The sequence below is a fragment of the Penicillium psychrofluorescens genome (genome assembly GCF_964197705.1).
Source record: "Penicillium psychrofluorescens genome assembly, chromosome: 3".
Classification (NCBI taxonomy): Eukaryota; Fungi; Ascomycota; class Eurotiomycetes; order Eurotiales; family Aspergillaceae; genus Penicillium; species Penicillium psychrofluorescens.
The window spans coordinates 1,865,253-1,889,205 of NC_133441.1; the positions used below are offsets into that span (position 1 = coordinate 1,865,253).

The following is a 23,953-nucleotide window of genomic DNA, read 5'->3' on the forward strand; positions in this document are numbered from 1 at the left end:
TCCCGGCCCGAAGGACACGGAGGTGGTGATGTTGGCGTCCATCTCACAGATGGAAACCGTGCACTCCTTCCCGAGAAACCCCAACGTTCCCATGCGACAGCCGTCGGCGGAGGACCTCGATGCTGCACAGCAGCTGATCTCGTCTGCCCAGGCAGGTCGTGACCACTCGGACGGCCATGCGCAACTCCATGATGCTGGATGGGCCCATGTGCCCCCGAATGGAACGCCGGGTGAGAAGACATCTCCCAGAATCCAAAGGGACACTTCCTTTCTCGGACATTCGTGCAGGTATGTTGTTGTCCCCACACTCAGGCCATACTTTCCATGCTGACGCTGTTTTCTCTCTTAGCAATTGCGGCACGAAAAGCACTCCTCTCTGGCGCCGGTCCCCGACAGGAGCGATGATTTGCAACGCCTGTGGTCTCTATCTCAAAGCCCGGAATGTCGCTCGCCCTACCAAGCGAAATCGTATGCAACAAAGTGCCGACGGCACTGTCCAGTCCAACTCTCCGTCCGCAAGCTCGCCAGTACCAGATCCACCAGCGCCGGAAGAAGGTTGCCATGGCCCCAAGGGTTCTTGTCCCGGTGGCGGAAGCTGTAATGGCACGGGTGGTGCAGAAGGGTGTGAAGGCTGTCCGGCATATAACAACCGGGTCTACAAGTCTGCGCCGCGAGGGTCCACAGCTATTCAATCCTCCTGGGGTCGCGCGTCGCCTCATGAACCCGAAAAACCGGTGCAAGAAACAGAAACACCCAAGAGCACTCCATCTGCTGATGGCGGTAATAATTTGGTCGCCTGTCAAAATTGCGGCACTACTGTGACACCACTCTGGCGGCGGGACGAACAGGGCCATCCCATCTGCAATGCGTGTGGCTTGTACTACAAGCTTCACGGGTGCTATCGTCCGACTACCATGAAAAAGTCTATTATCAAACGGCGGAAACGTGTTGTGCCCGCCCTACGCGATGGGTCTCCCACTGCTGCGACTCATTCGTCGAACGGCTCCTCCGCATCGCCCGAGGCCTCTCCCGCTGCCTTGTCTCACGGACACGAAGATCACTATCGGTACATGAGCAGTGAGCCAATGGACCACTACCACATGCTGCCCGGCAAGGTCGAAGATGCACCACGGCCATTGCCGTTTGCCCCGCCGCCGGTTGACTTCACCAGCTACAATTCCAGCGCAGGGTCCCATGTGCATGCACGACCTAAGCTTCTGGAGCCCGGCACTCCTCAATATGGCCGGCGATCCGCGTCACCAAATTCACTCGGCATGCCTAAAAAACGCACCCTCGCCGAGACGGCACAAGAGGCTCTTCCTCCTTTCGAGTCGGGGTCAAACCAACTACCCCCAATCAATCCGTCGGCCAATCCATCACCCCCTGGCCGCCTCAGTTCCATTTCGTCGATTCTGAACCGCGCAGAGACCCGTGATGATCCGCGCCTGCTTCGCCACTCCAGCTCTCCTGCGCCGCACCCGTCGCAGCAGCCTTTGCCCAGCTTGGCCTCATTGGGGGATCAGGCGGATCGGCGGGCACGGCTCCAGCGCGAAGCGGAAGCGATGCGCGAGGCATTGAGAGCGAAAGAAAGAGAGTTAGCGGAGATGGCACAACGATAGATGAAAAGTTTGTGACGAATAACGTGGTTCTTTGATTTTTCCTGGGATTCCTAAACGGCGCAGTGGGCGCCTTGCGCACGATACCATTAATGTGTTAGGAAAATGTTGTGGCTCTTGTGTGTTAATGGGGCAAAGTGTTTGAGAACTGTACTCTAATGAAAACCAATCTTATTTTTCTCGCATATCATTTTCCTTTTTGTACTTTAGATATCAAGTCATCATGACATCGTTCGTTCGGGCCGACAACCAGAGCCCATACTTGAGTAGGTGAAACCACACCCTAGTCACTAACCCTCCCCACGGCCAAAGCCATGACTCCATCCAGAGTATTCACACTCAGCTTCGTGGGAGACGTAATGCTCGGCCGACTAGTCGACCAGCTCCTCCCCCAACATGTCGAAAACAAAGAAGACGCGCGCATCATCTCGCACTTCATTGAACGCTACCCATCCCGCCTAGGCAAGGGAAACTACACGCACTCGTCGCCATGGGGCACGACGCTCGACCGACTCCGAGAGACAGATCTATTGCTCATCAACCTCGAGACCTCAGCGACCACAACTAATGAACCCTGGCCGCAGAAGGCTTTCAATTACCGTATGCACCCGGCTAACGTCGCGCCTATCTTGCATGCCGCGCATGTGGATTATGCTGGTTTGGCGAATAACCACACGCTTGACTTTGGGACCGAGGGGCTAGTTGATACAGTCTGGTCGCTGAAGCGCGCTGGGGTTGCTTTTGCGGGAGCCGGCGAGACGACCGATGAGGCGCGCAGGCCTGCTGTGCTGCACCTGCCCCCTCTGGGAGATGGGGATGGGTACCATGCGCACCATCACACAGATGGCCAGTCGCAGAAGAAGAAGAAGGAAGCAGAAGACAACAACACTGCTGCGTCGGAATATAAAGTCCACGTCTACTCCGCATCCGACCACCCACGCGACTGGGACGCAATACCAACATTCCATCTCGTCGACTACACCCCGTCGACGCGCGTGCGTCTCCGCACGCTATTACTCTCCGGCGGACCGGGCAAGCACGTCGCCGACGACGACGTCGGCTCAACGGCTTCAGATCCAGAGCATCAGGAAAGGCAACATAGTCATCGGAAACACAACCTGAAACAAGAAACACAGCCGCCACCACCAGCTCTGAAGATCTTCTCTGTGCACTGGGGCCCGAATTACTCATGGCATCCCGCTGAGCGAATCCGCTCGCTAGCCCATTTCCTTATCGACGAGTGCGACGTCGATATCGTGCACGGCCACTCGGCGCACCATGTCCAGGGGGTGGAGTCGTACCACGGTAAGATTATTATATATGGGTGTGGCGATTTTGTAGATGATTATACCGTGCATGAGGAGTTTAGGAATGATCTAAGTGCTGTGTGGAGGGTTCGTGTGAGAGAGACCGAGAAAGAAACAGAAAAAGGGCTGGGTTTAGGGCTGAAGCTGGAGAGGTTGGAGATTTTTCCGACACGCATTGAGAGGTTTCGGGCTATGTTGCTTGATCCCAATGATGACGATCATGTTTGGGTGAGGCAGAAGATTGCAGGGTTGAGTAAGGAGTTTGGGACGGTTGTTAGTGAAGAGCTGGGAGAGGAGGGACAGCTCGTTCTTGATTTGGAGGGTTAGGTTGGGTTGGTTTTGTGTTGGGGGATTGTATATACCATGCAAGTAACTAGTCAAGAATATGGACGTAGTTGATGATATGTGAGAGAAAGCTGTCCGTCATGGGGTAGAATGTATAGAATGGATGAAGAGGGAAAGACTTGAATATCAATTCATCTAAGAGTGCCAGAAAAGTAATACCGTCGCCATGCAATCATAGAAATAGCCAACCATAGGCCAAAGAGTGATCAAAAGAAAGAAACAAAAACACCAACATTAAATACCAAAATCAAGCATCAACAAGATGGCTCTTACTTGTTGCCACCTGCTCAATCCTCCCACTAGCACCCCGAATAAGAGTCATCTCAGTCGTGATCTCAATCCCATTAAGCGATGAGCCAGGAGTATCCCCCTCCCCATGCTTCACACTGATCGAATACATATCATACTCCTCCCTATTATCAAGCAGCTCAGATCTCGGGCGCTGCGCGGCAGCGGCGAAGGTAGGAAAGGTTGGAGAGGGCGTCATCAGGCTGATGTTTTTGGTCGCAGGTGTGCGGCCGTAGCCTGTGCGGTTGTGGCTGGAGAGCATTCCCGGGAAGAGACGGCTGATCAGTGGGCGGAGGAAGGGGAGCGAGGCGCAGATTATAGCGACGTTGCATTCCGCGGCAGTCCAGTAGGCTGCGTCGACGTTGCTGTCTGGTAATTTGTTAGTATTGGTGTTTGTAGATGTAGATGGAGACGGTGAAAATAGAGCAACAGGGAGAGATGGACGTACAGGAAGTATCTGTGCTTTGGGCAACAATGCGTAGACTCGATAGACGCAGGATACTCGTGATAACAACCCTAAAAGCCAATCAGCTTCTTTTTCTCTCTCTTTCCAGTAAGATGCACACACGTACAAAATGCCAATAGCAAAGACACCAATCAACGCAATCTTCTGCATGCGCGGCAAACGCAGCTGCGAGAGCATCGGCATGGGCATACTAAGCAGCGTCAAATCGGTGGCGATGTTCATCGCGGCATTGAAGAACCAAATCGCCTCGAAGTTGAGACAGTGGCCCGGCAGATCATGGTTCCAGAATTTGGCCACTGGCACGCAGTTCACGTACCCGGTCACAATGGCCCAGGAGGAGTACGTGGCGACTATCCCCATCATGATGTAGCAGATTAGTCGGAAGGGATGTAGGGGGAAGATGCGGAGGTATTGGAAGAGGATGGAGAATTTCGTGCACGCTAGGCTGGCGTTGTACATTGGGATTGCGGCCCAGAGGCACTGTACAGTAGTGTCAATCTTCGATGTTTGGTGATATGGGTGTGGCGAGGACTTACTTTGAGTTGTGCTTGTAGCGTAGCTGCGGGCAGATTTGCTGAATGTGTGCCCATGCCGAAATGTAATTCTTTTTCAATATCAATTGATATTCTCACCACAGGGAGGTATAGAACTCACGAGCGGCAACAAGCGCGAGATAAATGATCGAAAAGGTCTACGGTCGACACAGGTTAGTTACCAGATCTCTTGGATCTCTGCATAGAGACATACCAGAGAAACCAGAATGGCCCAGTCTTCGCGGCCCATTATTTTCATCAGGCCAGCCCGGGCAAAGAGCCGCATGCCGACTATTGTCGCGGCAATGGCAGTCAGTGTTGCCGTCACGACCAACGCTCGCTGGCCGCGGGCATGTCCATCTTCCTCCTGTCGAGGAACCATCGTGTGTAGAGGCGAATCCATTGCAAAAAGAAAAAGGTGAGTAAAGGGACGTAAGAAAGTAAAGATATCAAAGGAGCGTATTTAGATCAATTGATCATATCCGAACAACAAAAGCACACCGTCGCATGAAGCGGATCTGTTTCATTGATTCGAGACCTCAAGATCTGGTGGACCAGTCTCTGAAAAGCAGGCAACAAGCGAGAAGGGCACAGAAGGTTTTTGAATATTGCGACACTAGTGCAAAGTGTACACTGTACGACGCGGAGTCAGCGGGGGTGAGATTGCAGATGGGGGTGTTCGTCTGTCTCGGATCTCCGGGCGTACTGATAGTCTGCTCAATAGCGCACGACGCCTACGATCTCCTTGACGCCCAGACGCTTCACCGGGTCCAACGCACGCCATGCAGCTCGGGAGGCGGAGAATCCCTCAGATGCATGGAACCCATCGATCGAAGAACTAGTTAGCGCATGTTCGTGAGGATCCATCAAGCCCCATGTGTCATAGCACTCAGCCCGTCATACCGTAGTTATGTATTCCGCTTACGCCGCCCAATGACGACGACCTGAATTCGGACAATGGGAAAATTGGGAGTAACAAGCGGCGTTCACCATATCCAGCCTGCATATATCCGAGATCCGGTTTATTTTAAATGAATGTGATACCCTAATGTACAGAAAGAGAAAAAAAGAAGAAAAACTTAACATCGACTGACGGAAAACAGTCTGCGCTCAGGGCCCAGGGTCATGTTCATCGTTTCCTCTTCGGGCTAAGCCCATAGCACATCAGGAACAATAGAGCATTCCACAACTTTTACCTTTCACCCCCTGAACCCACTTCCTCTCGGATCACCCCGATCTCGTGAAAGGACTGAGCCGAATGCTAGTCAATGAGCACAGAGTCATTCACTAGTTACTAGCTAAGTGGTTATCGACTCCTAGTCCGACAGAAGGCAAGCGCGGGTGATCTGGACGAAGTTTCCAGGTCCCTGGCAACACCTTAAGCACTCCACGTGTCACCACCTTCGCATGCTACATAAATCGCTATAACCTTCAATAATGCCTTTTTGAATCTCCACTGCGGGAACTCAGCTCTCAGTCCGTTCGCGATGCACGCATATGGGATCAGACTTATCCGACGCACAGACAATGGTCATTGTTTTTTTTTTTTCCTTCTCATTCAGACATAGGGTTCTTGATCTCGGAGATCTGTTGCCGAGAGAATCTGATCGACATATAACTTGCATATGACCTCGTGTCGAAGACGAAAAAGAATTGTCGGCAATTTAGCTTCCATACCCTTGTCAGGGTTAGCCGACGCTGCGTGTCGATCTTGAAAAATGAATTTCGGTTTTGTACATAGATCTCGCATTCTATTTGGCCAGGAAAAGCACTATACACTCTATCATATGAACTTTTTCACAAGATAAAAACTAAATTGATCAAACGAACAGAAAGCCTCCCCTTCCCATTCTGCCTGCAATTACCACAGGACCGGAGGCTGATCCTGCCATGCAGAACCCAGTGCGGTCAGTGCCTGCTTGAGTACCTTCCGCACCGAAATCTTCTTTGTGCGTAGGCGCAGTAGCAGGCTGCGCGTGGGCTCTTCGAAGCCAGGGTCGGGAAAGGAGTAGTAAATATTGGGGTCTCTGGAGGGGTCGACGGTCTTTAGGCTCGGTGCGGGCTTCTGGGCAGCGACGGGCTTGCAAATAGTGGTGGGGGTTTCAATGGCGACGGGAGAAGGAGAGACCGGCGTCTGCTCTATAGTCATGGATTCTCGGAGTCGAGACGGAGTAGGCTGCCACCAGTTTTGCTTTCTGTTTGGGTAGTATTGCACAGCCAGTTCATCCTGGCGCTCCCGGTATTGCATCCGAGATGGAAGCACACTGGTTTCGACGAATCCGTTCCCTATAGCCACGTCCGGGTTGCAGTAGTAAGTGCTCGGGTTTGCGTCATCAAGCGCAGTCTCGCCGGCTTGGTCGCGATTGTCTCCGGTCCATTGGCCATGGAGAGTATAGTACTTGAAGACTCGACCGTTAGCAGCTTGGACAAGCTTCGAGCCACGCATTTGTAGAAGAGAATCTTCGTGTCCATCATAGAGGTTGACCACCACAGGATCGAGGAAAGTAAATGCACAGCCGAGTATGGCTTGCATGCGGTGCTCGTCGCTGTGTTGTGAGATCTTGGGTTCGGAGAGAATGAGTGCGAGAGATTCGGTGGGAGGTGTTGAGCTGTGCTGGTAGACCGGATTTCCCATCCAGTTGAAGTGGTGCACTTTGTGTTCCTCGCCTTCTTCGGCTTTGACGTAACAGTTTCGATAAGCCAGCTCGTTTTGGACATTGGGTTGAAGTGAAGGAAATGCGGTGCAAGGGTACTGGTGTGATGAACCGTCAATTATGAGTAGAGAGCCTTCGCTTGTGTTTGAAGATGCTTCGCTATGTGTGCTTTCCGGATCAGAGAGATCGTCAGAGTCTTCGGTGTATTCGTGTTCCTCGGGCAAGAAGCCGCTGATGGAATCCGACAGGCGGATGGTGGGATCACTGCTCTGGGGAAATTTGCTCTGGATTTTATCTTCCATATCTTCGGCCCAGTCAAAAGAATCAGGAGAAAGAATGTCGAGGCTGTCGTGTTCATGATCCTCTGGCAAGGACTCGCTGGTGGGATCGGTCATGTTGAAAAAAGGATCGGCGTGCTGCATAGACTGGCTCTGAATGTTTTCTTCCACATCCTGCGCCCAATCAAAATGGTCTCTGGCAAGAAGATCCAGGTGTTGGTTGGCCTATATTGCCCACCATGGTTAGCAAAGCTGTCCGTAGTAACCAGCTCACGATGAGGATATTTACCTGGTGCGCCATGGTGAAAATGGTACGTTCAGTGAGCAAAAAGCAGCTTGTAGTGAAATGATAACAGGATAAGCGTGATTGATAGTGCTTGTATGGTCGTGGTAGTGCAAAGATGTTGTTGTTGTCGCGTGGGAGAGCGTGATTGCCGTAGGTAAATACGACGAGTATATATACCGAATTAGGAAGGTAGCCCAGCACCTTCTCTTTGCGTGTACACGCAGTCTTCCATAACAAACATATATAGGATGGACAATTCCAGCAAATCTATTTACTGGAAATCTCCAGTATTTTAATACAGTCGATTCTGCTTTATATAAACCTGCATGTTCAACTTCGATTCGCATTGTTATCAGAATAGCAACACACAACAAATGGCACTCTTTGTTAAGCTTGTTTGAGCATACTACTTATTTCTTTGGTAAGTCCTCTGGCAATTTCTTTGATGGCGTATTGCTTTGTTCATAGAGTCTGCCGACTATATCGAGACAAAGAGAGCTCTTTGTTTGGTATACACTACAATCATGTTTTACAGTCCTCCAACCCCATACAAACTAGCAATACACTCGTAGCAACCGTCTCTCAATACTATCAGCCCCTTCTAATAATATCCAGTCCGTCCGAAACAATATCAACCCATTTCATAGATCGGGAAGAACTCCGATTACATAACCCCGGCCCGGTATGACGCCAGACCGATTCCCCGCAGTCTCTCGCCCGAATGTTGTTCTTTCCTCTCACTTCGACTTTGAATTATCTCCATGAACCATCTACGAACCTGTGCCAGATCAATTGGATACTTGCGCCATCTCTCGTCGTCTCCGCTCTCACAACCAAACCCCTTCACTCTACCAGCCCATCCACTCACTCTCCGACGCACCATGGCGTCCGCAATGGCCAAACGCCTCGAAGGCAAGACAGTCGTCGTGACCGGCGCATCATCGGGTATTGGCAAGGCCACGGCAATTGAGTTTGCGCGCACGTCGCCCAAGGACCTCAAGCTGATTCTGACCGCACGCCGCATCGACACCCTGAAGCAGGTCGCGGCGGAGATCAACGCGGAGGTCGGCAATGGCGTCAAAGTGCTTCCGGTTAAGCTAGATGTCAGTAATCCGAAGGAAATCGAGAGCTTTGTCTCTTCGTTGCCGGATGGGTTCAAGGAAATTGATGTCCTGGTCAACAACGCGTGAGTTGATGACGTGTCAGGTGGGATATAGTTCTTTCTAATGCCTTCTTAGGGGCCTGGTCAAGGGCGTTGCAAAGGCACCTGAAATCGCCACTGAGGATCTGAACATCATGTTCAACACCAACGTCACCGGCTTGATCAACATGACTCAGGCGATCCTCCCCATCTTCCAGAAGAGGCCCGAGGGCGGCCGTGGTGATATCATCAACATCGGCAGCATTGCGGGTCGCGAGCCCTACGCCGGCGGTAGCATCTACTGTGCCACCAAGGCAGCGGTGCGCTCATTCACGGACTCGCTGCGGAAGGAGCTCATCGCGTCGCGGATTCGCATTATTGAGATCGACCCCGGTCAGGTCGAGACGGTGCGCACGAGCTTTGTCTCAGAAATGTTCGTTTTGCTAATGTATCCCCGCAGGAGTTCTCCGTTGTCCGGTTCTATGGCGACAAGGACAAGGCCGATGCCGTCTACAAGTACGTTTGATTCCTTGATTGAAGTGTAGCTCCAGCTAACTGATGATTGTTGTAGGGGCTGTGAGCCTTTGACTGGCGAGGACATTGCCGAGGTCGTTGTCTTCGCCGCTGGACGACGGGAGAATGTCGTGATTGCCGACACCCTGGTCTTCCCCAGCCACCAGGTAAGCAAGCAAGCCTCTGCTGGGTGTTGAAGAGAGATCGTTGCTCACTAACGACTGAACAGGCGGCTGCTGGTGTTATGCACCGCAAGTCCTAAAGGTTTGGTGCGACGGGCCGGAATGTAAACAGCCTATAGATAGTATCTCTTTTGTACACGGTTGCACCATGCGAAACATTACCCATTTGTGCCACCCTCGCCCGCAGCCGGGGAAGGTCATGTGAGTTTGTAGCCTTTCTCGAAGACTTGTATTGTCCTAATTGTATCTCTTTGGGCCCAAGGGGGTCGGATCGGGTTTTTGGCGGTGCCCCGCCCTAAACTGTCAGAGGTCGGCGTTTTTCAGGCTATGTAAGTTTTCTCGAGGGAGCAGCTGTTGTTGAAGATTATATGTGGCTGTTGTTCCTGTTCGATCGAGACTCCTCCCTACTAGGAATGTCCCTCGCCAAGCCACTATCTCTGGCGATAATTATAGCTGATGGACCGCTCCCCCTCGAATCCATCCCTGCCTCCGCCCACCACCTGCATGCTGTAGTGCCTTTGAATCTCCAGATCTGATTCCAATCTAGGCTAGACTGGCAGCGAGTACCTAGGCCGCTGGTTCTGGGTCTGGGGACAATGGGGCTTTGTTCCGTGGCTTTTTCTAGAAGCAGTTGTTGTGTGAGGGGGCATTTAATTGAGTTTGCGATCAACCCGTCAACCCATGGATGGGATTACGAAACGGAGTGATGTGATGAGCAGCGCAGTAGTCATCCACCCTTTTCTGCCTGCTGCAGTCAGTCGAACAGACTCTCTGTGTTTGTAGATGTCGGCGTCCGGCGAGACACGTCCAAACGCCCTTACATCATCTGTGATCGATGCTGGAGAGACCCATCCCCCACCAGAGAGATCCACATGCTTTCGTTATGTAGGGTCATAAGAATAGCGGGAGACGTGAATAATGCGACCGGAGAAAAACCCATGCTGATCGTAGGAGGAACGACAATCCTCAATGCTATAGGATTATGTAGGTAGTCAGTCACGGGCGCATCACCCTCTCCCCCTTTCTCACTCTCCCCACTAACTTATTCCTAGTAACTATTTTCTCACCACTTCTCTTTTCTCTCACCCACACTCCCGTACCCATTCACATCCTCTTTGTATATTGCTTCTCCCCACTCAGAAGCTTGGACAAAAACCCTAGCGGTTCTCCCCCTGCCGAACCCACCCTGCCCACCCCCCCTAATCACTCGCACCAACCATCTTCCTTCCCTTCTTACTCGCTCCTCGTCTCCATTCCCTCCCTCGCTCGTTCGCCCAACCCCCCCCCCCCCCCCCCTCGTCTTCTGTTCGCACCCATCAACATCAACAAACAACCACACACACTCTCACACTCACCTCCCATAGATTATTTCACCCGTCATGGCCTCCAAGGTGAGCAAGCTCAAAACATCCCCCAGACCGCCATCCAGCCCTACGCCCAGACCCTGCGAGACCTCCTTGCTGGCCCCATCGCCTGCAATCCCACCCTCCCAAACACCACTTCAATGGCTGACCCATGATTCTCTGGCTTGCAATAGTTCCTACGAGAATACAAACTGGTCGTGGTTGGCGGCGGTGGTGTCGGAAAGTCATGCTTGACGATCCAGCTGATCCAGAGCCACTTCGTCGATGAATACGACCCGACAATTGAGGGTGAGCCCTGCCCGATCCCACTCATTCATTCCACCCACTCACCCACTGATCCCTCGCCTAGACTCCTACCGCAAGCAGTGCGTGATCGACGATGAGGTCGCCTTGTTGGACGTCCTGGACACAGCCGGTCAGGAGGAGTACTCGGCAATGCGGGAGCAATACATGCGGACTGGCGAGGGCTTCCTGCTGATCTACTCGATAACGTCGCGCCAATCCTTCGAAGAGATCATGACCTTCCAACAGCAGATCCTGCGCGTCAAGGACAAGGACTACTTCCCCATCATTGTCGTGGCCAACAAGTGCGATTTGGAGAAGGAGCGTGTGGTCTCGGAGCAAGGTGGGTAATCAAGTGATCCGAGGAAACGAAAGAAGAGGCTAATGCGCGCGTGTGTGTCTGCAGAGGGTGAAGCCCTGGCCCGGCAGTTCGGCTGCAAGTTCATCGAGACCTCCGCCAAGTCGCGCATCAACGTCGAGAACGCCTTCTACGACCTCGTCCGCGAGATTCGCCGCTACAACAAGGAAATGTCCTCGTATCCGGCCGGCTCGGGCGCCTACGGTGCCCGCCAGCCAGATGGCAAGATGGACGTCAGCGAGCCCGGCGAGAGCGCCGGCTGCTGCTCCAAGTGCGTCATTATGTAAAGGGACTTTTCCCGGTCTCGCAACCCAGATGATACGGTGCGCACAAGCTCGAGGCACACACAAAAAAGGAACAGAGATTGGTAGTAGGGGCGGAGTTTACGACCATCTGGGGGTCGTTCCGGAGAGCCTACAAAAACCCAAAACCCAGTGGCTTGTTGTTGATTTGTGTTGCACATTTCCTTTTGACGTGGGTTCATCGCAGACCAAAACTAAATGCCGTCTTTTGACGCCAGCCCTCGTCTCATGAACCATTTTGATTCCCCTTTTGTTGCACCCGCGTGCGTCGTTTTTTTTTTTTTCCTTTTTCTCTTTTTTTCTGTCTGTCGCGAAAGAATCTTACCCCCATCTGTCTTCCTGTCTGTCTTGTTGATCTACTGGTCTGGTCCTGAGATCTGATCGTCCGTATATGTTTTGTGCAGGGGTCCATTTCCCTCGCTATCTCTCTCTATATCTCATGGCGCGTGATTTCTGTTCAATGTGGAATGTGCTTGTGGGTTTCTGTCTGCTTGTTCCGTCTCTGCCGTAGCATTCGTAAGGCCATGCTATGTACTTGCGCCGCCCTTGTAGGTTTCGTCTGCTCACCCTTCTATGGTGCCATACCGGGAAATACCAGAAACGCAGTAGGTACAGCGCCGTTGCGCAATCGAGATCAAAGATGATGTACAATCCTTCCCCTCTCACCATATCCGACATATCTTTCCTACTGACTGAACACCTCATCCCTATGAGAGGGCGGATCCATCTCATCCTCCTTCGACACCCTCTTCCCCTGCACACCCTCCTCAACCTCCTTAACCAACGACTCCATATACACCTGATCCGCACCAACAAGAGTAACAGTATTCCGCTTCTTCCCCCAGCGCGGATAACTACCCACCTTAACCCCAAGTGGCTCGACCTTGCCCGCAAGCTCGGTCAGATACGGCGCCACGGCGCTCTCCGGCAACGGGGTACTAATCATAATGCGGAACGTCCCTTTGCCTTCCGGATCAGCCAGCCGGGGGATCAGCACGGGCTTGAGGTGCTCGAGCAGTCGCTCGAATAGGCGCGGCACCCCGGGGAGAATGTGCACGTTGCCGTTCACGACTGAGATGGGAACCCACATGTCGTCCGAGACGAAGATCGCTTGCGCCTCGTCTGGGAGCGCGGAGTCGTGGGGCAATTCGACCATGCGCAGCTTGGCGGTCAGGCCTGGGGAGGGCGTGTCCCAGTCGAAGTTTGGTTGCATGGGGTGTGGGCGCGAGAGTTGCTTCATCCGCTCGAAAGCTGGCGCGTGCATTTGGAGCGGGAGGTTGAAGGCTTTGGCGATGGAGGAGTAGGTGATGTCGTCGTGTCTGTTTCGTTTTCCACGTTAGACTCGGGGCACTTCTCCCTCCATCCCAGATGGTGTTTGCTGGCTGTCAGGGGTGTACGAACGTAGGCCCAATGCCTCCACTGGTAACAACAAAGTCATAGCGAGCACTCATCCGGCGCACGGCTTCCATGATATCCTCCTCATCATCCGGGATGACCTCCACGCGCTTGAGCTGGATGCCGAGCCCGAAGCAGAACTTGGCTAGGTAGGGCGAATTGGTGTCGATGGTCTGCATTCATAGTAATGATAAGCACAGCAATTAATATAAGATAGTTAGATTGTAGTTTACATACCTTTCCGCCCAGCACCTCGTCGCCGATGATCAGGCACGCGGCCGTGTGGATTGGTTTCGCTGATGTCATCGCGGGCGGACCTGGGCGCGGGACCAGGGTTGCGGAGAGCGGGCGAGGGGGAGACAGTGATGATGGACGGGGGAGATGGCGGGCGAGATGGGTTAAACGGTTGAGCATGAGGGTATGTAGGGAGGTGAGAGTGGATGGTTAAGTAGGTAAGGAGAGAAAGGAAGAAGAAGAAGAACCAAAGACAGGAAGTGAAGGAGTGGGGGAGGGGATGGGGGCCCGCATGACTATTTTCATTCTTCCTCTGCCATCTCTCTCTCCTGTTTGACCACCAACACACTAATCACAAACAATGGTAGGCAGACCACTCTCTGCTGGGTGCAGACAGACAATGCTAACACCTGTCACTAGTCTGAATCGCGGCTATATACCTTCTCCCCCGAGACAAGGGAGAAGCTGCGCAAGTTCCGCCTTAGCACCTCACGAGCAAAGGATCTCCAGGCCATCATCTGTTCGATTCACCTCCTCTACAACCCACAGATAATTTCCTAACCAGCGTGCAGATATAATCGACACCAAAACCCAGGAGATCCGGCCTGAGGATGGCGAAGTCTACACCAAAATGGAGGATGTAGCCGACGAGCTCCCAGAGTCATCCCCGCGCTTCATTCTCCTTAGCCACCCATTGACACTCGTGAGTAGTGCATGCAACCAACCCTCCCTTTCTGTCGCATTGTCGCAATTTATATACTCATCCACTGTGACTATACTACAGAGCTCTGGCCGCCCCGCCGTTCCCTACGTCCTCCTATATTACCTGCCCGAAAACTGCAACCCGTCGCAGCGGATGATGTACGCCGGCGCAGTGGAACTGATGCGCAGTACGGCGGAGGTTAATCGGATAGTCGAGGTGCAGAGCGATGAGGATGTCACGTCCATCGAGTCCCGGCTGGCCGGCTCGGAGTAAGTGTTTTACGTTATTTCGGTGACAGGGAACACATAACTTCAATTCGCACTCTGGTTGTAGCAGCTCGATACGGCGAGCGCACAACAGGGGGAAATTCATCTTAAAGAGCCCGTCAATATGATGGTGCACCCCGCTATTTGGTTGCTGCTTCACGCTGCGTCGTCTATCCAGCGGTTCTGTATAGAGCGGGCGTTTGGTTGGCTGATGTTGATTTGCAAATATATATCATCCTAGCTAGCCGTGGTTGCGACCTTCTACCATTCCTAATTGGTTCAATGCCAGCTCATCGTGTCTCAATGTCACTCCATACATCTCAATCTCACCCGCGAGGTATGATAGATCTCGAAGCCGATCTTCTCGAATAGGAACGGAGTGAGAATGCGGTGGAAGCGACGGCAGACTAGTGACAGCGACAGAATGACGCGAAAGACATGGGAGGAATATCCGTGTTTATCAAAGGTGGCCCAGTTCAGGATTTCCATGACGAGTTCGTTGGGAGCGCTGAAACGGAGGTCTGGGCTCCTGCAAAGCCATTTTGAAGGATGTCGCAGAAGAAGCTGAAGACGAAGATGGAGGAAGTAGACTAGGAAGAAGGGGTTAAGGGATGAGTTAAAGAAGAGAGAGATAAACAAAGCAGAAGATGTGTTGTCTGGTTTGCTTCGTGCAAACTAAGGAACCATAGGCGTGTCTCAAGATAAAATAGGGACTGGGGAAAGAGCAAATTGATATTGTCATTGTCCCAACGGTCAGGCTGTTTGCTTTCTCTAGTAGGATATGGGTGATATCCTCATCCATCAGGAACCTGAACAAGACGTGCTCTATTCGTGCTCAGTCACTCTTCAACGCTTCCTTACAAATCTCAGTCTTCCAACCAACTCTCTTCTGTTCACGGCGGTTCACTGCGTTTCAAATCCACACCATACTTGACCGCAATCTCATAGTCGAGGCCATCGAAGCGGTCCCAGAGCCATTCACGACAGTATTCAAGATAGATTCCTTGCAACCCTCAGGCACTCACCCTACAAGCACCCATCACTTCTGAACATCGCGACTGCGAAAGAGAGACAAGCAAGACGTTTCGGTTGTCTCCTGTGTTCCAGCAGCTGTCATTATTGCTATGGTTAAGGATCCGTGATCTAGAGACGAAGATCCTAACGCAGATCATTCCGGAAACCTGGAAGAGAGACTGTGTTGATGGCCCTAAATCAATCTGACGAGAGAAGGATGAAACAGTAGCCCAGAGGCGAATAATCAATCCTGCCAGAGCACTGCCCGATAGGCGTACTTTGCTGGGGCCGAGCGCCGTTTGAACTTTGTGCCTCGTATACAAGCCAAGCACGTTATGCGGTCCATAGTTCGATCTACTTTTTTTTCGAATCCTATCAACGCTCCCTTACGATTGTACCTATGCCTGGAACACATGTATCATTTGACGCAGCACCAGTACAGAATACAGTGCAGATATACTATTACACAGTACATCTTCAAGGATTATCGGGGTTGTTCGGGGCTCGATTCAACATACATGCAAGTTGGGGGCAGGTGCTTGCCGCTCCTCCTACGAACGAAGCGAATAATAAGCGTGCACGAGGCCAATTCATTAACTACGACAGACCCATATACGCATGAAGAGCAATACTGTTGGGAAGATAGTAATATTGACAAAAGTTGAGTCTGAGCATGGGGGCCAGCGTACCTATTGTAGGGTGTATCATCGGCTACAAGATAGATGATCATCGTTCATGAGAGGATGGCGAGCTCAAAAGTAATTCGGCACGAAAGAGCATGCCAGGCGAAACTATTGAATTCTTATTGTCGCAGATATGGACCCAGCGGACTGGGTCTGCTGCAAGACCCAAGGTGCGATCCAGCGATGAGAGATCTTCGATCCCATCGAGTAGTAAATCGTTTGCAAATCACCGCTCACAGTTGATGCACGGACCGGCTGCATAGTAATGTACTGTGTACGTAATGCACACACTTCGGTCGATAGAAAGCAGCGGATCCTTTCGCTAGATGTGCCAATCGCCTCTCTCCTGGATCGGCCCCCAATGCTGCCTGGGGCAATGAGCGCGGCGGCACGAGGCCCACTTGGTGGAGCTGGATCTCAGCGATGGGTCGTCCGCTGGAGGGTAATCCGGTGCGAAATAGGGGACTGAACGGCCCAGCGGGCTGGAAATTGCACTGAACCAACCTGTCAAGGCGGGCTGTTTCCGGGTGCTGGAACGAACCCTCCTGTCCAACAGGACCCAAGAATCTCCATGTTCCAGCGGGCTGGTTCAGCTGACGGTGGCGGTGAAAGCGTCTAGTGGGACGGATGTACGGAGTATGTACGGGCTCAGCTGGGAAACATCTCAAACCTGTATCGTGAGCTGTCGTCAACCGCCATAGATCACCAATTAGCCTTGTCAGACCTTTAACGCGCCCTCGCTATGCCGTTGGGTGAACGCGACGCGGGCGAACATAGACACCCCCCGGTCAGAGCGCCACACGGACTAAAGTGTGGGACCGTTGGGGCAACGAGGGATAGTTAGTCTATACATGTACGGTAACAGCGGGAGAGAGAGGGGGCGATGATCATTCCAGTATTCTGTTTTTATGGAATCCCGGTGTCTTGCATCATGCATGGACGGTGGCGGAGGCTTCGATCGAAACGGCAGGAGCTGTGAAGTTTATTCTTGTCGATTTATGATCAGGAGAAACTCCATCACGACACTTCGGACGGAGACCGTCAAGGTCCGAGCCAGTCACGGACCCCGGATTTAGCCTCTTTCTTTGTCTTTGGGGACAATCTGATTGTTCGACAATGGGACTGGTAACAAAAACATAAGAATAGGCCCTGGAGGGTCTAGATCGATCTCTTCGAGTTAGCGAGCAGTTCCCGTCAACTCGCCTCGACTGTCGTGCCCGGCCCACCCCGTCTCATGTAAGATCGCCCGGAGCAGTCCATTCTGGGGGTTTACCATAACCCACGCCAACCCCTGCAGGAATCAGTAATATTACCTGGGACCACTGCGTCGGGACGCCAGTAGCCCCATGTGCCCGGGAGCCTGAGCTTTGGCGCCTCCGCTCGCGGTATTATCAGTTACCGTAACTAATCATGCTCTACTCTTCTTATTCTCGCCGTCTCGCTCCTCTACATTCCGCTAACCTACTCCGCCATCAAATATTCACACTTGTCTCGACGACTGACAAGCTCACAACTGGGATGATGATCTACAATCGATCTTGATTCTAAACGACAACGACACGATGTCTACCAACCCCGGTCCTTCCGGCGGGGACAAGCCTGAGGGCTTCTCCAAGTATCTGAAGCGCATGAAGACCGTCCTGCGCCCCCGTTCCGGCTCCAAACGGCTATCGGTGTCGAGCCTGTCTGGTCTAACAGGCAAGCCAAGGTACGCTCAAACATCTATCTTAATCTGACACTCATGCTAATTATGTCTCCTTCTCTTCCGATAGTGCTTCATCCGCACCGCAGAGACACTCCATGGCGGCCGCGCCGATTCTCTCAGACTATAGCACCATGCAGAAGGACAAGGCGCACGCGGTGTTCGCCAAGTACGGCCTAAATCTTGAGTCCGGCGAGCGGAAATCGCCCACCGACCTGCCATCACAGCGAGTCACCAAGCCCGTTCGCATGCGTGTCCGCCGCAGCTGCCACCGCTGCCAGACCACCTTTGGCCCAGAAAAGGTCTGCGTCAACTGCCAGCACCCACGCTGCCAGAAATGCCCGCGCTCTCCTCCCGCCCGTACCAAGGACGAGTCCGCGTCCGCTGAGCCGCCGATTCCCAAGGCCAAGCTCCCCGAGATTCTTCGCCAGCGCGGCGACTTCCCTATGAACTTGGCCTCGCAAATGCGGACTCATAGCGGCGCCACTGCGTTCCTTACTCGCCCATCGCCCAAGGGTGGCCAGGACGTTGTCCGCAAATCTATCCGCCAGCGTGTCCGCCGCCACTGCCATCAGTGCGAGACTCTGTTTGCAGCTGGATCCAAGGAGTGCGAGAAGTGCAAGCATGTCCGATGCAAGACCTGCCCTCGCGATCCAGCTAAACCGGAAAAATACCCCCATGGATATCCTGGCGATGTGGACCCGCCCAAACATTTCCCGAATCGCGAGTGGAAGAAACCACGGCGCCGATACCGGTACATTTGTCACGTCTGTTCAACGACATATCACGACGGAGCACCTTCATGCATCAAATGCGGCCAAAGCAAATGCGAAGAGACTATACGAGATCCACCGAAGAAGATCAAGAAAGAATTTGATCCAGCGCTTATCCGGCATGTGGAGGAGAGATTGGTCTCATTAGCAGTCTAGAATTGACGAAGTGTTTTTTTTTATTCATGTACACTGCAGATTGCCCCGCCGGCTAGCTGGCTGTCACGCTCGACTACAGCAATGTGATTTAAACAGATTTCCCCCGACCGTTTGCGCGAACAGACCCGTCTCCAAATCATTGCCCAAAGACACTATGGAAATGCACACGTCTCTCGTTGACCCGCTAGTCTGCGAAGAAGGAGCGCTAATTACTGTTACAAGACATGTTCGATAGCTCCCCGTAAAGTCATATTTATGCATCTTGTACAAAGTACGTCAAATCGCCTGATTTGGCAGGACCTGGGTCCGGAAGGCATCTGCAGTCTGCCGTCTTTAATCTACGGAGTATTGGCCGAGCTGTCAGACAACGGCGCCCCCGCCCCCTCGTCAGATCCCAAAATTGTGTTCCAGACATGTGGCATGATATAATGTGCTCCTAGTTGCAATCCTACCGAAAACTACCCAACAGAACCAGGGCAGGAGGAATCTCGATCCACATCGATAGAGCGCGGAGGGTAGTTGGTCGAACCACGCGGGAGTCGCGGACCGAGCCGAGGTGGATTACATGTTACGTCTTCCATTGGTCTCTAGGTTGGATGGGCTGTTTCCTACGTACGAAAGTTGTTCCTATTCCCTTTCGCGAGAACAGAGTATAAATGCTGAACAATATATGCAAGGGAGTCAGCAACACACTGTTGAGGCCTCGACGCAACCCGCTTAGAAGCACATACCCTTCACCATACCCTATTCTGTAATACCGGGCTTTCCGGCGTGTACAGTGGGTAAGCACTCTGAACCAAATGATGGCAGGGATGTTGTTCCATTGGCTGGGATGCCTTACCCATTCCGCTGGTAAAGGCATTTCCGAGAAGGAAGAGGGTTGACGCTTGGGCCTCGTTGAGACTGTTGCCTATCGTGGAATAGATCGGTGGGTCTCGTTCGAAGGATTACATGTGTAATCTAACGGTAATTAGTTACCAGTCCACTTGTGGAGCGGTCTTAAAAAAGACCACTGCAGTACTTGCCGTACACCATCTGTGCTCTAATTGGGGTTCAACTGCAGAGAGAGTTAATAGTATGAGTGGACTGCGGATTTGTGTATCTGGTTACACAGATTTTGATAAAACGACACCGTGTCTGAGACTCAGGTGCTGTGTAGTACAATGCAAGGTCGGCAACTCCGAATAATCCCCGCTGTCATGATCCTCACTCGGCCTGATGAAACCTGTCAATAACCCTATCGGTCTGTCGGGGGCCAGCCGTTTACCGTCGTCTTTTGTTTGTCGGAATCCAACAGGGATACACGGCAGCAAGGCAGATAGCAAGGGGGGCTTTAAAAAAATGGCAGGCTGGGGAGGTTCCAGGCCGCCGGGCCCAGCGTTGGATCTGTTATAGATTTTCGGAGAGATGACAGGAGGATGGATCCGACTATCATTTGGCCGGGCCACTTGCACTACTTACTCCAAGCAATCTGTGTAGCACTATCCGTATGGTGCTACTGCACTCCATACATAGTCCAGAAATCGTACAATCCGGCCGGAAGCAAAAACAGTCTAATCCTGCAGGTTGATTGATCGACCAGCCATCGAGTAGAGCCCTTAGACAGCAATTGACTTCTACTCTATTATTCGAACACAGCACGTCATGCCACACTGTCGGTGTTCTTCCATTTTCTTCCTCCTAGAGTGGATCCCTGCAACTCGGGAAATGCCAGCCACCATGCCGGGATGCCATAATCGAAGCTATCATATGTGCATGGGCCAACAATAACAGTCGGCTCGCATACGGTATACATCGGATTTGAGGCCGCGCTCCATGGTTTTCCTTTTCCGCTTTAGTGCGCACCCCTTGCCGCTTTTTGCTCACTGAGCGAAGCTGAGCTCGCTCCTGGGTGTTATATAAGCATTGAACTCGCTCAGTGACGTCTGACCAAGGTCATTGAGCATCTCTCATGGTCCGTCTACAGCATGAAAAGCAAGATTATCAAAGAGTCTAAGCACATGATGCTCTACAAAGTCGTGACCATTTTACCATAGGCCAAAATCTCAGAACCTAGGGCGTTCCTCAATCACTAGCTGATTCACTAGGCCTTCGCTGGACCACCTAGGCTTGCGCTGCTCAAGCCTCAAAGGAATGCACAACTAAGTGTAGTAGTTGGCGCACTGGATGGACCATGGCAGGAAGATACCGAAGACTGATCGATGACATGTCTACCTCTAGAATGCTTCTCTACCTAAGCTCAAATATAGTCGATGATGAAGATCAACGTCAGGATTGAGTGGAATACTTAGCAAGGACCGAGATATATTTTTCCCCCTCTTTGCATCTCTGAAGATATTCAAAATGGACCGAAAATTTATTCTAAGCAACTTCCCACCGAAACGCGCATGGCAGATGCCTCCCTTAATAGTACTCAAAATGTTTACTATCATTTCGACCTCAGATGCGATTTGCTTTGCGCTGAGTTGCAAATTCGCGCTTGCCTATTATCTCGAAATTCTTAGGGTACTTGGAAGGACTATGCCTGTGACACCCCAGGCGCTGTTCTTAGGCGTGAAAGAATTCCCATGGATCAGAATCCACCTACTTCGTCGACTCCAAAATTCCCGTTGGAAATTTTGCGCTCAATGCTGGAGCCTTCATCCGCGCTCTCTCTGGAATATACAACCTTTCTGCAGATTGGACCATAAGTTGTGCTCTCATGGCTGCCACACACTTGGTAGTCGGAAGTGCTATTTACCATACGCTGGTGAATTTGATTTGTGTCCTTGCAGCCGTCTCAATATACACCACAAGCTACAACTGATCTCTTTATGCCAACAGGAGCCCCTCGATTCTAAGGGTCGTTTTCAACAATTGACCAATCGCAGCTGCAGATGCATTGAGATGTTACTACACGCATGTACCTTCAACGGACATCCCTTCGCACAGGTTCATATCAACGTCTCGGTCTCATTCGGCTGCCAAGACCAGAGCCTACGCGTGCGTACTCATTTGCTGTTTGATTTCACAAAGGGGACCCCTTCGCAGCTGGAAAAGTTCTGGAACACGCGGCGTGGTATATGTGTGCGTGAAAACACAGGAAAGTGGATGAAAGATTTTTTCTTTGAAGGATTGAATTCTTTCTGTGGAAGAATGGATTGGGCGCCCTGTCAATGGTTTAGTTGGGATGTGAATGAAGTAGGACCACTGGAGATTACCTTGAACCGCAATCTGGGTACGCGTGAATGGCCGAGCAAGGGCTGGACTCGAAACTGTCGCAAACGTCCTAAGTAGTATTTGGTGCTTTTCTGTTTTCATTCAACATGATAGCAAAGCATACAAGGCGAGGTCAGCAGGGGATAGCCAACTGCTTATTAGTTCGAATCCAATAGCAGTAGCCTCAGCTATGAAATCACACGGCTCCGAACTTCCGATACCTGGTACCGCTAAGAAGTAGCAGATGGTGTGCTGTGAATGACAAGACCACCGACGAGTCCTGAAATTTACCTTACTAGTCTACAATATCCCAGGGCTCTCTAGTAGATATACTGACCAATCAAAAACGATAGCTGAATATAATGACCCTCTTGCCCTTCGGGGCTTAGGGGAGGATGTCCGCGGGATGATCCTTTTATTTTATTGTTTCATGAGATATCTACCAAAATAAACAGTATGAACACAATAATAATGAATAATACCGGATATGCTTTCTCCCATTGGTTTTATACCTCCCCTGACACAGCCTGCTCATACTTTAATTCTACGACTCATCTGCTCCGTACCTGACGCCTTGTCATAATCAATGCTGTCCACTAGATCCACCCTCCGGCCCAACGCCCGCCGGATGATCCAGTCCTTACTATTGACCTCCTCCTCGACCTGCCCGTCCTCGATTTGCGGGATGAGATCCGACCCTTCCAAACGGCGAAGTATAACGCTGTCCTCCGGCCGCGAAAAGTACACCAGACTGTACCGCGTCGTGTCTCCCTGAGCACCTGGCGGTGACACGACCCTGTGGATATTCGACCGGAACAGCCCATTGGTGAACTTGACCATTGCATCGCCGAGATTGACAATCGCATGGCCTGGCAAAGGTCGCACATATACCCATTCTGCGTCGGCGCCCGGAGGCAGTACCTGCAGTCCGCCCAGTCGGTTGAAGAGTACCGTGACACTGCCAAAGTCCGTGTGCTGGCCCATTGCAGTGAGCCGGTCGTCTTGTGGCTGGGGAGGGGCTTTCACGAAGCGAACTTGATCGCCGCTGATGGCTTGGCGGCGGTGGAGATTGGGAAGAGTGTCTGGCGGGAGAGCCAGCTTGTCATTCAGCAGCTTCAGAATGAGCGTCACGATTGCATGAGAGCCCTGCATGAATGAGGCCAGGCGCTCACGGCTCTGATGCAGGACGTCCGGCGCCGGGAGCGAGTCACTAATGCCGAGGATATCATTCTTTGAGACCTACTGAAGTGTTAGTAAGGCTATCTATACCGGAAGGGTAAAAAAAGGCTACGCACATTGTAGAACTCATGTCGATCCAGAGTTCCCTGCTTGTCCGTGACCGACGCGCCCTGCGCTTTGTACCCGAAGTACGAGTTCTGCGCGCTGAAGTCGTATTTCTTTTTCTCTTCCAGACTCAACTCGAATAGCTTCTCCCCAACTTGAAATAATTTGTCTGCATCATCAAGGAGACAGTTTCCTGAAGCCGAGTCGTGGAGGTCGAGATAGCAAAATCCTATGTCCACAGACGCCTGGAATAGTCTGTCGACTTCGGCGGCGTCGCCGGCGAGCAACTTCTCCAGTGAGAGTCGGAGAAGCGGCGCCGTAGCCACGTCGTCCGGGAAGGGAGGCAGGCCGGGAAATTCCTCGCTCTGCTGCACTTGATTCATGGTTATGTGAGACAATTTTTAGATGTATAGATGATATCGTAGAAGTGAAGCATGGAATGACGGTGGTGATGCGGGGAAGTTGGCAGCCGAGGGAGACAAACAGCCGATTCATCATTATACCCGAATTATATAAGACTGACGTTTGTTCTAGACATTTACAGAGCATTTGATTAATAACTGAATGCAAAGTTGTGCATACCTGGTTTGGATGAACAAGCCAGCTAATAGAATCAATAGCAGCAAGTCG

At 52.0% G+C, this 23,953-nt stretch overlaps 10 protein-coding genes across 10 annotated transcripts; 6 read left to right on the top strand and 4 right to left on the bottom strand.

The window, feature by feature from the left end:
* Positions 1 to 49: 49 nt before the first annotated feature.
* PFLUO_LOCUS4828 (GATA type transcriptional activator of nitrogen-regulated proteins) lies at positions 50 to 1,619 on the top strand (the record flags this gene model as incomplete). The annotated part of the gene is made up of 2 exons (XM_073782216.1): positions 50 to 288; positions 350 to 1,619. 2 exons carry the CDS (start codon positions 50 to 52, stop codon positions 1,617 to 1,619), a joined length of 1,509 nt encoding a protein of 502 aa, XP_073638894.1.
* A 311-nt stretch (positions 1,620 to 1,930) lies between these two features.
* On the top strand, positions 1,931 to 3,250 carry PFLUO_LOCUS4829 (uncharacterized protein; the record flags this gene model as incomplete). The annotated part of the gene is made up of 1 exon (XM_073782217.1): positions 1,931 to 3,250. One exon carries the CDS (start codon positions 1,931 to 1,933, stop codon positions 3,248 to 3,250), a length of 1,320 nt encoding a protein of 439 aa, XP_073638895.1.
* Positions 3,251 to 3,515: 265 nt separating this feature from the next.
* On the bottom strand, positions 3,516 to 4,937 carry PFLUO_LOCUS4830 (uncharacterized protein; the record flags this gene model as incomplete). The annotated part of the gene is made up of 4 exons (XM_073782218.1): positions 3,516 to 3,925; positions 4,005 to 4,072; positions 4,129 to 4,502; positions 4,770 to 4,937. 4 exons carry the CDS (start codon positions 4,935 to 4,937, stop codon positions 3,516 to 3,518), a joined length of 1,020 nt encoding a protein of 339 aa, XP_073638896.1.
* A 1,479-nt stretch (positions 4,938 to 6,416) lies between these two features.
* PFLUO_LOCUS4831 (uncharacterized protein) lies at positions 6,417 to 7,788 on the bottom strand (the record flags this gene model as incomplete). The annotated part of the gene is made up of 2 exons (XM_073782219.1): positions 6,417 to 7,712; positions 7,777 to 7,788. The coding sequence occupies 2 exons, from the start codon at positions 7,786 to 7,788 to the stop codon at positions 6,417 to 6,419; spliced, it is 1,308 nt and encodes a 435-aa protein (XP_073638897.1).
* Positions 7,789 to 8,654: 866 nt separating this feature from the next.
* On the top strand, positions 8,655 to 9,689 carry PFLUO_LOCUS4832 (uncharacterized protein; the record flags this gene model as incomplete). Its single annotated transcript, XM_073782220.1, has 5 exons — positions 8,655 to 8,959; positions 9,012 to 9,321; positions 9,375 to 9,430; positions 9,486 to 9,594; positions 9,657 to 9,689. The coding sequence occupies 5 exons, from the start codon at positions 8,655 to 8,657 to the stop codon at positions 9,687 to 9,689; spliced, it is 813 nt and encodes a 270-aa protein (XP_073638898.1).
* A 1,299-nt stretch (positions 9,690 to 10,988) lies between these two features.
* Positions 10,989 to 11,900, top strand: PFLUO_LOCUS4833 (RAS1 protein; the record flags this gene model as incomplete). The annotated part of the gene is made up of 4 exons (XM_073782223.1): positions 10,989 to 11,000; positions 11,147 to 11,261; positions 11,323 to 11,598; positions 11,662 to 11,900. 4 exons carry the CDS (start codon positions 10,989 to 10,991, stop codon positions 11,898 to 11,900), a joined length of 642 nt encoding a protein of 213 aa, XP_073638899.1.
* Positions 11,901 to 12,600: 700 nt separating this feature from the next.
* PFLUO_LOCUS4834 (uncharacterized protein) lies at positions 12,601 to 13,616 on the bottom strand (the record flags this gene model as incomplete). Its single annotated transcript, XM_073782224.1, has 3 exons — positions 12,601 to 13,234; positions 13,317 to 13,483; positions 13,548 to 13,616. The coding sequence occupies 3 exons, from the start codon at positions 13,614 to 13,616 to the stop codon at positions 12,601 to 12,603; spliced, it is 870 nt and encodes a 289-aa protein (XP_073638900.1).
* A 289-nt stretch (positions 13,617 to 13,905) lies between these two features.
* Positions 13,906 to 14,520, top strand: PFLUO_LOCUS4835 (uncharacterized protein; the record flags this gene model as incomplete). The annotated part of the gene is made up of 4 exons (XM_073782225.1): positions 13,906 to 13,908; positions 13,965 to 14,064; positions 14,117 to 14,247; positions 14,329 to 14,520. 4 exons carry the CDS (start codon positions 13,906 to 13,908, stop codon positions 14,518 to 14,520), a joined length of 426 nt encoding a protein of 141 aa, XP_073638901.1.
* Positions 14,521 to 17,772: 3,252 nt separating this feature from the next.
* On the top strand, positions 17,773 to 18,841 carry PFLUO_LOCUS4836 (uncharacterized protein; the record flags this gene model as incomplete). The annotated part of the gene is made up of 2 exons (XM_073782226.1): positions 17,773 to 17,918; positions 17,983 to 18,841. 2 exons carry the CDS (start codon positions 17,773 to 17,775, stop codon positions 18,839 to 18,841), a joined length of 1,005 nt encoding a protein of 334 aa, XP_073638902.1.
* A 3,729-nt stretch (positions 18,842 to 22,570) lies between these two features.
* Positions 22,571 to 23,706, bottom strand: PFLUO_LOCUS4837 (uncharacterized protein; the record flags this gene model as incomplete). The annotated part of the gene is made up of 2 exons (XM_073782227.1): positions 22,571 to 23,278; positions 23,335 to 23,706. 2 exons carry the CDS (start codon positions 23,704 to 23,706, stop codon positions 22,571 to 22,573), a joined length of 1,080 nt encoding a protein of 359 aa, XP_073638903.1.
* Between the last annotated feature and the right edge of the window lie 247 nt (positions 23,707 to 23,953).